Source organism: Siniperca chuatsi, linkage group LG3 (assembly GCF_020085105.1).
Source record: "Siniperca chuatsi isolate FFG_IHB_CAS linkage group LG3, ASM2008510v1, whole genome shotgun sequence".
In the NCBI taxonomy this organism is placed as follows: domain Eukaryota; kingdom Metazoa; phylum Chordata; class Actinopteri; order Centrarchiformes; family Sinipercidae; genus Siniperca; species Siniperca chuatsi.
In genome coordinates this window covers 1,945,193-1,958,416 of record NC_058044.1, presented here as the reverse complement: position 1 = coordinate 1,958,416, position 13,224 = coordinate 1,945,193, and the positions used below count along the sequence as shown (strand labels likewise).

At 41.8% G+C, this 13,224-nt stretch overlaps 2 protein-coding genes across 3 annotated transcripts in view; one reads left to right on the top strand and one right to left on the bottom strand.

Annotated features, from left to right (window-relative positions):
* Window positions 1–13,224, bottom strand: part of LOC122873028 (NACHT, LRR and PYD domains-containing protein 12-like) — a 1,034,258-nt gene that overhangs the window by 122,372 nt on the left and 898,662 nt on the right. The gene's annotated exons all lie outside the window — the stretch shown is intronic.
* Window positions 2,012–4,790, top strand: LOC122873060 (E3 ubiquitin-protein ligase TRIM21-like). The gene is made up of 2 exons (XM_044189373.1): window positions 2,012–2,184; window positions 2,979–4,790. The coding sequence occupies exon 2, from the start codon at window positions 2,981–2,983 to the stop codon at window positions 4,625–4,627; it is 1,647 nt and encodes a 548-aa protein (XP_044045308.1). The 5' UTR covers window positions 2,012–2,184; window positions 2,979–2,980; the 3' UTR covers window positions 4,628–4,790.

Here is a 13,224-nt window from a genome sequence, read left to right as displayed (position 1 = left end):
CTGTAAACTTCTTATTATACTGATAATCAAGCACTTTCATGACTTCTTGCAACAAACAGACTTTATTTTAATTTAGTGCCATCAGTAATTTCTCAACAGCAGGCTTGTTAGTATAAACACACACAATCACACACACTCTTTCCTGTTTATCTGCCCACTCAGGCAGTCATTTGGAGGGGGTTTGTCGGCAGGCTGATTCTCTGATTTGCTTAAATCCTGTAAAATCTGAAGCAGCTGTGACCTCAGCCGTGCAACAGCAGCAGTTTCACTAAAACACAAAGCTGTTTACACCTCAAAGCATCTTTATTTACACACAGCGAGAGCTGAATGAACTGTTGAGGGACATGGAAGGAAGGATTCTCGTGTTTTAGGTTGAATCAAAGCAAATATTGTAGAAGGACTAGCTGACATCACACCTAGAGAAACAACAGAAAAGGAAAAGAAATAACACAAAGCTTTTAATGTTGGCTCTTGTTGAGGTTTTTTTTTTTTTTTAATTGGATGACTGGATCAACTTTGGATCAAAGCAAAACCTGACTGATCTCAACAAGATAGCTCAAGATAATGATACCATTAAATCGTAATTCTGGGATGAAAGGAATTCATTCAAAATCTTGTTTTACAACCCTGTGTTGTAAAAGGATCAACAAAAATATGTTGTAAACACTGAATAGGAACAGCACGAACTTGGTGCTAATTTGTTCATTTAATAGTTATTGATCTTGACAGAATGGTTCCAAGAACTCTTGACGACCTGCAGCTGCTCTTGGCTTCCTCAGACATGTGATGCTCATTAGAAACTTTGATTGGATGGACTTTCCGGTCAAACTGCAGCTTGAGCTTGGAGCTGGTATTTAATTATGAGGCGTACCGCAAGCAGGGCCGGCCCTAGCACTTTTCGAGCCTTTACCCATGCCTCCCATGTACACTGCTCACCTCAGACTCTTACCTGTCTGGAATATATCATGACCCTGTATCAATCCCCACACACAAGCGTGCGCTGTGAATTAAAAATGACACTAAAACACCTTGCTTTAGAACACACATTATCCTTTATTACTTTTATTATGTAATAAAATATTATATTTCTTAAATAACCTAAACAAAATAATATTATGGGCGAAAAACTAAAGCAACTGTTAAAAATAACCAGCACTCAACAACAAGCATTGCACAAAAGAAAACAAAAACCAAATCAATGATCAAATCAACCGGTAACGTGTTAAGCAGTACAGTTTGTCCAGTCGTCAAGTCCTGCGGTGATCAGTGTGTAATTCTTCTGGGAGAAGAGCTTGCAGCAATAGCAGCAAAGACTGTTGTTTTTCTCTGCATACATCAGCCAGCTTCTCTTCATTTTCCCCATTTATTAGTTTCCTATGGAAGATGTGCTGGTGGCAACTTCTTCCATCCAAAGTAAAATCCTAATTTGATCTGCGAGGAAGAACGGCAGAGGATCCCCAAATCCAGGTGTGAAAAACTTGTTGCATCATTCCCAAGAAGACTCATGGCTGTACTAGCTCAAAAGGATGCTTCTACTCAGTACTGAGCAAAGGGTCTGAATACTTATGTGTGTTACATGTGATATTTCAGTTTTTCTTTTTTAATACATTTGCAAAAATGTCTACATTTCTGTTTTTTTCTGTCAAGATGGGGTGCTGAGTGTACATTAATGAGAAATAAAATTTATTTTTTTGATTTTAGCAAATGGCTGCAATGAAACAAAGAGTGAAAAATTTAAAGAGGTCTGAATACTTTCTGTACCCACTGTAGTAGTTTTCATTTTTGATGTTCATGCGACATTTAGTGGCAGTGAAAGTCTCTTACAACATCTTTAAAGTTCCAACACGTAATTAAGGTCAGCAACACCTCTTCACATACCTTACTCCTCACACCTGTTAGGTATAGTACCAGCTTTGCTCCATATTACTCAGAGAAAGCCCAGGTGTTTCCCAATAATCATGTAAATCAGAGGGAGGAAACAAAACCAACAGAGCTGCAGTAAGAGGCGGAGCAACACTGGAAAGACGAGATTTTCAACGTCACACTCCAGAAATGAAAGTAAAGTTTGTCAGAGTGGCAGCCACGCAGCAGTCGAGACAAGTCTCTGTTTCTCTCTAAAAGAAAATTCAAACTGAGTTCATCAGGTCTTACTCAGCAACACAGCAGAGTCTCTGCCAAACACTGGTGAGTACAGCTGATCATATTTACAGTTTCAGCAACCAGGATTAACACAAAACTTCAGCTCTACTCAGGCAGGAAGTTCCACTCTTTGCATTTCATACTTGGTTAAAATATAACTATGGCTGTTTGTCCACAGGCCCACTATACAGTAGCCCACTTCAACTGCTTTAAACAGTCTCTCTGTGTCACTTCTCAGGACTTTAGTAACTTGTAACTGAATCTCTGAGGTTTAGCTTCACTCCAACTTTCCTGGTATTATTACTGTTTACCAGATGCTTTTGGATGTTCCGAGATCCAGGCAGAAATATAGAGGCGACCGAGCCTTTGCGGTGGCTGCCCCTAATCTTTGGAACAGCTTACCTCTTCATTTAAAGAGCTGCCCAGACCCTAGAAACTTTTAAGTCGATGCTAACGAACCACCTCTTCTCGTTGGCATTCAGTTCTAGTTGAGCTTGACACCTTTCTATTGTGCTGCTGTTCTTTTATTATGTTTATTGTTTTCTTGTATTTGTTATAAACTTTTGTTTATTTGGTATTTTATCCTGTTCAGCACTTTGGTCAACAGTGGTTGTTTTAAATGCGCTGTATATATATATATTTGACATTAACATTAAACGTACTGATTGCTTTCTGCAGCCATTTTGCGTTCCATTTCCTCTGGCTGTTTCACATTAAAAGCTTTCCACCAGCGAAACAGCAGGAGGACTTTTAATGTGAAGCAGCAAGAGAAAATGCAAAGCGTTTGTCGTAATTCAAAATGACTGACAGTAATCAAACTTCTTTCTTTACATGTGTAGATATGGCTGCTGCGAACTATCTGCGATCTGAAGATCAGTTTCTGTGCTCCATCTGTCTGGATGTGTTCACTGATCCTGTCACCACATCATGTGGACACAACTTCTGCAAAAACTGCATCAATGTACACTGGGATACTAACGACCGGTGCCTGTGTCCGATGTGTAAAAAGGTTTTCAACACAAGACCTGAGCTGCACGTCAACGCTTTCATCTCTGAGATGGCTGCTCAGTTCAGACAGTCAGCTCAACAGGAAGCCAGCAGCAGCAGCTCAGAGACACAAGTGTCCAAACCAGGAGAAGTTCCCTGTGACGTCTGCACTGGAACCAAACTGAAGGCCCTGAAGTCCTGCCTGGTGTGTCTGGTCTCCTACTGTGAGACTCACCTGGATCCTCATCTGACAGTGTCAGGCCTGAAAAGACATCAGCTGATCGACCCTGTGGAGAACCTGGAAGGCAGGATGTGTACAGAGCACAATAAACCTCTGGAGCTGTTCTGTAAGACCGACCAGACATGTGTCTGCGTGCTCTGCACTGTTTTAGACCACAAGACACATGAGTTTGTTCCTCTGAAGGAAGGATATGAAGGAAAGAAGGCCGAGCTGGGGAAGACAGAGGGTGAAACTCAGCAGATGATCCAGAAGAGACGACTGAAGATTCAGGAGATCAAACGCTCGGTTGACCTCGGTAAGGAAGATGCAGACAGAGAGATCGCAGAAGGTGTTCAGGTCTTCACTTCTCTGAAGGAGTCTGTTGAGAGAGGCCAGGCCAATCTCATCCACACGATCAAAGAGAAGCAGAAAACAACAGAAGAACAGACCAAAGCTTTCATCAAAGAGCTGGAACAGGAAATCTCTGAGCTGATGAAGAGAAGGACTGAGGTGGAGCAGCTCTCACGCTCTCAAGACCACCTCCATCTTCTCCAGAGTGTCCAGTCCCTAAACACCCACCACCCACCACCCACCAAGGACTGGACAGAGGTCAGCGTCCCTCCACCATCATATGAGGGGTCTGTGAGGAGAGCTGTGGCTCAGCTGGAGGAGACACTCAGTAAACAGATGAAGAAGCTGCTTGAAGCAGAGCTGAAGAGGGTCCAGCAGTATGCAGTGGATGTGACTCTTGATCCTGATACAGCAAATCCCGAACTCATCCTGTCTGATGATGGGAAACAAGTGAATCATGGTGATGTAAAGAAGAAACTTCCAGACAACCCAGAGAGATTTTCTCATCATACTTGGGTCTTAGGAAAGCAGAGTTTCTCTTCAGGCAGATTTTACTTTGAGGTTCAAGTTAAAGGAAAGACTGAATGGAATTTAGGAGTGTGCAGAGAGTCGATCAACAGGAAGGGAAAAATCACACTGAGCCCTGAGGATGGTTACTGGGCTATATGGTTGAGAAATGGAAATAAGTACAAAGCTCTTGATGACCCTCCAGTCCGTCTCTCTCTGAAGTCTCAGCCTCAGAAGGTGGGGGTGTTTGTGGATTATGAGGAGGGTCTGGTCTCCTTTTATGACGTAGATGCTGCAGCTCTTATCTACTGCTTTACTGGCTGCTCCTTCACTGAGAAACTCTTCCCATACTTTGGTCCCAGTCTTAATTATGGTGGTAAAAACTCTGCACCTCTGATCATCTCTCCTGTCAGAGTGAACTAATCACTTATCTTACTTCATGTATTGATTTATTTTTATTCAAGGGAACAAATGTACGTATTTAGAGGCAACACTGTATAGTTTACATCTTATTTTCTGTTTACTGTGGTGATTGATTTATACTTGATTGTTAAGATTTTTTATTATATGTATCCCATTATATCGGCAACACAAAAACACTTCGGCCATGTACGGTGTTACAGAGTGGAGCTTCTTTTACCTCATAAACAGTATTTGTACAGTGACTGTCAGAGTGGGTGTCAGAACAGAGTCAATCCACCAGATAATCCTCACCTCCTGCTCTCGGCCGAGGTTGGAGGAATTCACAGGCTGATTTATTTAGTGTCCCTGCTGACCCCAGCAGCCACTCAGCCAAACACCGCACGCTCTGTACCACCATCACCAAAAAACCCCCACAGCCGAGATTCAGTTATCAGTCACTAACGCTGCAGTAACATGTTCATGTAAACAACAGTCAGACTCAGTGTTAGTGGATGGAGACGGTGGGCTCGGGGGGGGCTGACTGATAGGTAAATAAATACCAAGAAAATTAAATATGTTTTGTAAATTTTCTTTAGCATTACAACCAACACATGTAGATTACACAGTTTTTCAGATTTCTAACTTTACTGGACCGAACCTCTTAAATCCAGATTTTACAAAGAGTGTTTGTGTCGCTCAGAAAAAACATGTTCATAGTTTTACAGCAGTTCCTTTGGTAATGATTGTGTATGGGGAAAAGTCTTTGTGCGCGTCACATGATGCTGCAATGGAGAGTCTGGCCACTGTGCCATCGCAGCTCTGTTCTTAGTCCCGTTCTTTAGTTTAGTTTGTAGACGATTTCTATACGTTGGACCAAAGAGCAGGTGTTTTTGGTGCAGATTATAGGTGAAGATTTCAGGAAACCTAAAATATCCCCACCAACACGTTCACCTGCAATCAGACTGGAACAGGTTTTCGTTCAGTCCGTCCCATCAGCTCCTAAATCGGAACTGAACTCCCCTGAAAGCAACTAAAGTTCAGATTTGCCTTGCATGTATTTCGGAGGATGATGATACCCAGGTTATATTTTTGCCTATATAGTGACAACATGTTCACACTGAACATATTAAACATCGACAGCATTCACTGTCACAACGTTTTTCCATCTGTCTTCCCTCCAATATCTTCTGTTCTGTTTTTCATGCTAATGTTTAGACAGCATGTTACTGACACAGGAAAGGAGGAGGATGGTGCTGCAGCTTTGGCAGAGGTTTCAGCTCTCCGAGTGCATTTGAGCGTCAGTATTTAGGCTGTAATCGTACAACCCGCTTCCATTAAAATATTTGCTTTGGTTTTACAGCAGCAGGAGGGCTATGATTGGTAGATCCTACAGGTCTTTTGTTACATTCACTGACCTCTCGTTCTCTGTATCTTATGCTTGTTTGTGTGTTTTTTTGGTTAGGAGGTAAACAAGCTGTAAACGACGTTCATGTTTTCCAGACGTCATCGTGTGTGTCTCCTCCTCCCAGCAGACAGCAGCTCTGTGGGGTTTTCTGGTCTGGAGGCAGCGGGTGAGGAGATTCTGCTCGGTAACCCGTCGTCATGGAAAAGACACCTGCGCTGTGATTGGTGGAGAGCTGCAGCTGGAGGTGTGTGGGGTATCTTCTGTCAGACAGATGAGGTGGATAACTGTGTTACATAACAGCTCTCTGTTTGTTCAGGCTCATTTATTAGCATGTTGAACCGAACGAGCTACACTGAACAGAATCACTAATCGTTATAAAATAAAAAGCTCAGCTGACACATTCTCGTGAGCTGAGTGTTTATTGCAGAGTTGTTGCATTAGATCGCATTATAACGTCAGATGTTTTGTCCATCTGCTGCATCTGTGCGAACTGATTCTGTTGCTCTGAATTCAGCTCAGGGTTGTTTCCACGTCAGCCTGCTCGATGTAGAAAATGTATGTGATTTCAAATGTTTCTTTCAAATTATTCGGAGGGGACAAGTTTTTGTTTGTATAAAAATGAAACGATAAGACTGCTAATTGCTGTCTGCTGCGGTGTCTTTTCTGATGCTACCACCAGGGGGCACAAAGTCAGCCATTTTCTAATTCCTCTAATAATTACACATTAAGGTTCAGTCTCTCTCTGTCAGCTCGTGTTCACACAAATACTAAAGAAGTTGAAAATTATTTATTATAGAAATTAGTTTAATTTGATTATTCCCTAAAGGAAATTGATTTGCATCTTGGGCACAGAAAGGAACTTACACATTTAATCATGCAGGTCATCACTGTAACACCCAGGCGGGAACATCACAAAAAGGAGCATCTTTTTGTGGAAAAACCACAAAAAAAGTGTTTGCATGCATTCAGACATCACTGTCTATGCTGTGATTATCAAACAGTTTGGGTTTCTCACACGTTGTGCGAACCACAGCGGTCACTACAGTGGACAGCTATTCAAAAGCCGTTTTCTTGTATATGCATGGGTTTTGATGGTATAGTTGCACATCAGCCACCACAGTGGACGCTTGTGTGTCATCCCAAACACCGCCACCCAGAAACGCTGAGCAGCTCAGGAATATCTTACCATCCTTCTTTAGTACGAGACGCTTGCAGGTAAATAAAATGTGGTAACAACTAAGGAGTAATATAACTTTTAAAATGTCCAAGTATTGATTTTATATTGGGAGGAAATTACAATTAATCACCTGTCCACTAAATTGCACATCGTGCATTGCTGACTATATTTCAACTACAATTCATAATGTTACTGCAACTATGTAAATAACTGTAATTAATATTATAAAGAGTTCGGTCCAGACCTGCTCTATAGGAAAAGTGCAATGAGATAACTTCTGTTATGAATTGGCGCTGTATACAGTGGTGTGAAAAAGTGTTTGCCCCCTTCCTGATTTCTTGAGATGAGTGGGCCAAAATTCCTCCACAGCGCTGTAAAAGACTCACTGCAAGTTATCGCAAACGCCTGATTGCAGTTGTTGCTGCTAAGGGTGGCCCAACCAGTTATTAGGTTTAGGGGGCAATCACTTTTTCACACAGGGCCATGTAGGTTTGGATTTCGTTTTCCCTTAATAATAACAACCTTCATTTAAAAACTGCATTTTGTGTTTACTTGTGTTATCTTTGACTAATATTTAAATTTGTTTGATGATCTGAAACATTTAAGTGTGACGAACATGCAAAAAAATAAGAAATCAGGAAGCGGGCAAACACTTTTTCACACCCCTGTAAATAAAATTGAATTGAATTGAATGTTGTTCTTGAAAATGCTTTATCAGCAGAAACTTTTTGACTTTGTAACAAAAACAATTTTGTGCAGATTATATATATATATATATATATATATATATATATATATATATATAGTTCCATTATGAGTAAAAGTTGTATTTATATAAATATATATTCAATGCTTGTAATTGCATTGAACAATAAAATGTTAACACATTAGTTTTCCAGCATAAAAAATATATTATTTTATAGGGTTTTTCTTACATAATATATAATTTTATTCATTTTTTGCGTACTGTCCACCTGAGTGGACATGTTAAAACTCTTTGAAAAATGTTTAAACAAAATGAAGTTCAATTTTCCTTTCATGCCTAAAGAGTAATAAAAACATAAAATATAAATCCTGACTAAGGTTGTCATAATTCATGCATGAAAGGGCTAGTATAACCCGGCCGTTACTCCATCACTTTACTGTCACGTCCCTTTTTCTTGTCTCTTTGCTCATGTTGATATCCTCACGTACTTCCTCCTCCTCCTCCTCCTCCTCCTCCTCCTCCCTGCAGTATCCTCCAGGGTTGACCAGGGTAGCCTTTTATACAATTACTGCCAGTGGAGAGCCATAATTTCATTCTCTCTCTCTCTCTGTTGGTGGCTAGATCAGAATAAAAGGGGGCGCTGCACCTGGAGAATACATAATGGATCAGAGAGCGTAGGATAAAAATAGCCGAGGACAACGAGGGAGGGAGGGAGGGCGGACTCATGACTCCGTCCCCCTCCAGCAGAGAGGCCTGTGGTTTGCATTTGAACCTCATGTTGCTCTGGAAGAGGAGCGGATGGTGGTTTGTTCCTTGCTTGGAAGACATAACTTTGAACCCAGCGCTGGCTTCTTCGATAAGACGCCGCAGCGCTCTGGAGTGAAGTCAGATGTGCGGTGCAGTTGGCAGCTCTTCCCCTGTTATTCAATTCAGCCCTGATGAATAAGTGGTTTCAGTGTTTTATAACGAGCAGAGGATGTGGACTGAAGTGTTCTTCGAAAGCTGAGCTCTTAACACACAACGAACTGCACGAGTTCTCAGAGTGGAACAGCTGGTTCACGGCTGAACCTGGAGACAGAAAAAAGACAATTGAGACAAAAAGACATATATATATTTGTTGGCCTTGTCTTGTTATGTAGTCAGATTAAAGTGAGAGAAGACCTGAGACCTCATCCATTCAAGTTTTCTTGGATTTATACATATTAATAGTCTTAAGACACACAAAACACAGGTTTGGTGTTCATGTTCATCAGTTCAAATCAACTTTTCATTACAACGTCTCCGGTTCAAGTCCTGCCAGCATGTTTACAACAAAAGTCCTCTAGCCGTCCTTAAACCCTTCGGTCTTTGTACGGATTTTAAAAAAATGTATCGTGTTAATCAGTGAGCTTTAGAGGTGCTGGTAGGTCGGAGTTTGTTACCTTTGGATAGAGCTAGGCTAGCTGTTTCCCCCTGTTTCCAGTCTTTATGCTAAGCTAAGCTAACCGGCTGCTGGTGGTAGCTTTATATTTAACGGGCAGATACTAGATTGGTAGTAATCAACAGTGAATCAGTCTGTAATACTGCTGGTCAAGTAGGCAATACAGCATGTTTTCCAGCCGCTCTCTGCTCTGTCGGACCTGATGAGTGTCTTAGTTACTGAACTTTTGCTTCACGGAGAATCAGCCGCCTCTGAGGGGGCGAAGTCCTCTCACATCCACAGCTGCGAGGCAGCGCCGGGACCGGCTCATCAGCGGGAAATGGGACTCTTCTTTTCATCAGTCCAAGTTTATTCTGACTGAAGCTCAGCATGTGGCTGTCAGGCCTTCACAGCCTCCGAGGTTCATCAGTCGTCATCAGTCTCATCTCGCAGTGCATCAAAGACCCTCTGAAGGGAAGGTGGCTGAACACGTAACAGTGAGACACACTGAGCCAAATCACCTTCACTTAGGTCTGAAGGTACTGTACCTGCATTCAGCTGTAGTGGAAGAAAGACTCAAATTTTGAAGTAATCATTCATCACTTTCTGGCCACTAGAGGGCAGAAAATAACCGCTAACAGATAAACTGCTAGAAAGATGTAAACATCAGAGTTTTCACATCCAGCAGAACCAGAGCAACGCGATCATCCCATCGGAGCCGTGTTTGTGTCACCTGATGAGTCCGATATTCACTCTCTTCTGGCTCTGTTTTGGTCTCCACCAACTCCTGAGAAAAATATCTGGCTCTTTAGCTGCTGGAGCTGTCGCTTTAAAAAAAAAAAAAATCAAGGTCGAACAAATGAGAACTAACACGTCATTCGTTCCGATTGGTTCGAACACAACCCACACTCCCCAGTCCGAAACTAACGCCTCATCGTAGGATTGAGATGCTTCAGTTCATCTGTGGGACTAACAGGCTGACTCCAGATTTGTTGTCGTGGTAACGGTACTGTGAGGCAGTTACTGTCATGGTTTTGGGGTTTGTGTTCAGTCATTTCCTGTTTTATTTTGAAATAGTCTTGTTCCCTCAAGTGTCTTTTAGTTTTGCTTCCTGTCTTTGATTGCTTTCACCTGTGTCTTGATCGGTTTCACCTGTGTCTCGTCGTCTCCCTCACCTAAGTGTATTTAAGTCTGTGTCCTCCCTTTGTTCGTCCCTTCTGGACTCTTGTCTACCTGCCTGCCTGTCTAGCTTCCTGTATTATTCCCTTAATAAACCACTCAAGTCATCGTTCTGCTTCCTCTGTCTGTGTTTGGGTCGTTCCCGTTCCCGGCTTGCCAACGCCATAACAGTTACATTTTACAAACAGCCTCGCCTTCATTAAAGTTTGTCTTCTAAATCCCAAATGTGTCCATACATTACTTTTCAGGTGGTTTTGTTTGTCTGTTGATGTAGCCCCCCGTTTTATTCTTTCTTTTTGTTTTTCTGTCGTAGGTATCAATACAGATCCTGGTCCACTGCTAGTTTGTACTTCCTTTTGTTGTTTGAACTCTTTGGTGTTTAGTCTATTAGTGTTTTCTACTTTTCTGCTTTTTCTATGGATTTTTCTATATAGTAGTTTCTATGATAATTGCTTCCTTTGGATGATTTATGTGATTCATGCTTTATATTTGACAGAATTGATGTATTAGATTTAATTTGTTCTCGTATAATATTCTTTGCCCTCCCCATAGAGGCACTGACGCTGCCACCCGAGTGATGAATGCGTCTGCCTGTATGTTGCCTGTTCTGCCTTGTGATGATTATTTGACGACACCTGACGACCCTGCACCCTGTTTGTCGTTATGTTTCGATCATCCATTCAACGCAGCTTACTAATTTCCTCTGTTTCATGTTAATGAAGAGAACAACAACTGGGTAGATCAGAGCAGCAGACGCAATCAGACGTTTGCTGATTCGTACTGTTTCTTCTGATAAAACTTAATCAGATTCCAAATTGAGTATCCGTTTGGCCTTTTTATATTCATTTTAAAAAGTGGGGGTCATATTATATTTATATATTCACATATACTGCATTACACACAGAGCCTGTTACATTAAGAGTGTTGCATTATGTCGCGTTTGTAGCCTTAATGTTGATGGGCAAATATGTTTAAGTGCATTTTATAGTGAGTCTGTTAGTTAATCGGCCTCTGAAAGGCCCAGTTTAACCTACAGGAGCTTCTGATGACTCGTAATGTGTTTTGCTTCCATGGAGGAAATGAAGTGAAAACAAGTCGAAAGCGTCTCCTGATGTCTCCACGACTTTACTGCTGAAACTAACAGCCAGAGAAAATCATGCTGACCTCTTCCAAGCCTGACAGGAGAGAGTATGACTGTTACACACAAAACTTATACATATATATATATATATATATATATATATATATATATATATATATATATATATATATATATACTTATAAAATACTCCTATTCAGGCTACACAGGAAGTATTTCATGTTTCACTTTTACGAGAGAAAAGATGAGGACTATTTTCTCCGTGGACTAAAGCCGATTTACGGGGTTAACTGGAGGACTGATGTAGATACCTACAGCTTGGATCTCCACCAGCATCAGGAACTTGTTGGAGACAACACACACAGCCCAAACTGACCATTATCACAGTTGTTGAGGTCCCCACGTGGTATCTCTGTGGCTGCAGACCGGAGCTGTAGTTTCATTTTTGAGGAGGTGCATGTCGGCTTCGGTGTAGCCTATGACGTAGCTTTGATGGCTACTTGTGTAGGCCCATAGCTACAGCGTAACATCTTAACAAACAACTAATGTAGTGTTTCTTACAGTGTCTGTTTTGATTCTGTGTTGGAAAAGAGAGGCTCATCTTATAATCGGGGTCATTTTATAATCATGCCAATAATATGGTATCTCAAGTACAGTTTCGTCATATTTCATCTATACACTTTGGAATTAACCTATGCATTAAGAAATGTTCCAAATTTTGTATTATTTCTATTCAAAATGTTTCAAACTTTCTCAGTATGGAAAATAATTTCCCTCTGATAAGAATGACCCCTCTCACCACAGCTCAAACTCTTCGTCTTTCACACTGTCCCCCATCACAGCAGGATGAGGTCTCTCTTTTGACTGATGGTTCATTTCACACCTGCATGATTCAAAAAACTTCCCCGGTGGAAGCGAGACTGAACACTGACTAACCTGCAGTCTACCAGCTCTGATGCGTTGTCCTCATTAGCCTGCCACACATTCCCATTTAGATGAGTTTTAACCGTCGCCAAAGACTGGAGATTGGAGAGCGTCCCGGCGATGAAGGAAAAATCCCACGTCCTGTCTGCCAGCAACCAGAACTAACAGTCGATGCAGAAATCAGATTCTTCTTTTTTCTTTAATAAATCTCTGCAGACTAAACAGAGTCCAAGATTTACACTTGGCACATCTGAGATGGGCTGGAAAGCTTTCAGCCGTAAACCGTAAGCTTTCAGTCAATCTGACAGACCTCCCAAATCATCCAAATCTCAGTGCCCCCCTCCCCCTGCTCCCCTCCCCTCTTAAGGAACTGTTAACTCCTGGGTTTCGAGTTTTTTTTGTGTGCGAGAGCTCAAAGCTTTCATCGTTCTGGCTCGTAACAAAAACAGGACGGAGCTGTGTAACAGGAGAAAGGAGAGCCGCACTCATTGAAGCTTCTCCGCGAGGCCAAAATGAGAAACAAATGGCTGCTTCTCTGTTAGCCATCGCTGCTGGCTCGGATCCCGGACTCCTCGTCCTCTGGAGGCTGGCGTCTGTTCCCTTCAGCAACAACAAAAAGAAACCCTGCATCAGGATGAAGAAAAGAAAAGACGAACACTCTTCCGTTCACAAGATATCACATCACGCGCCTGCCCGGCCTTATCAGGTAGGATCTAATCGCTTTCAGGT

Excerpts from the sequence above, each read along its gene's own strand:
- LOC122873060 (XM_044189373.1), top strand. The coding sequence starts at position 2,981 with ATGGCTGCTGCGAACTATCTGCGATCTGAAGATCAGTTTCTGTGCTCC.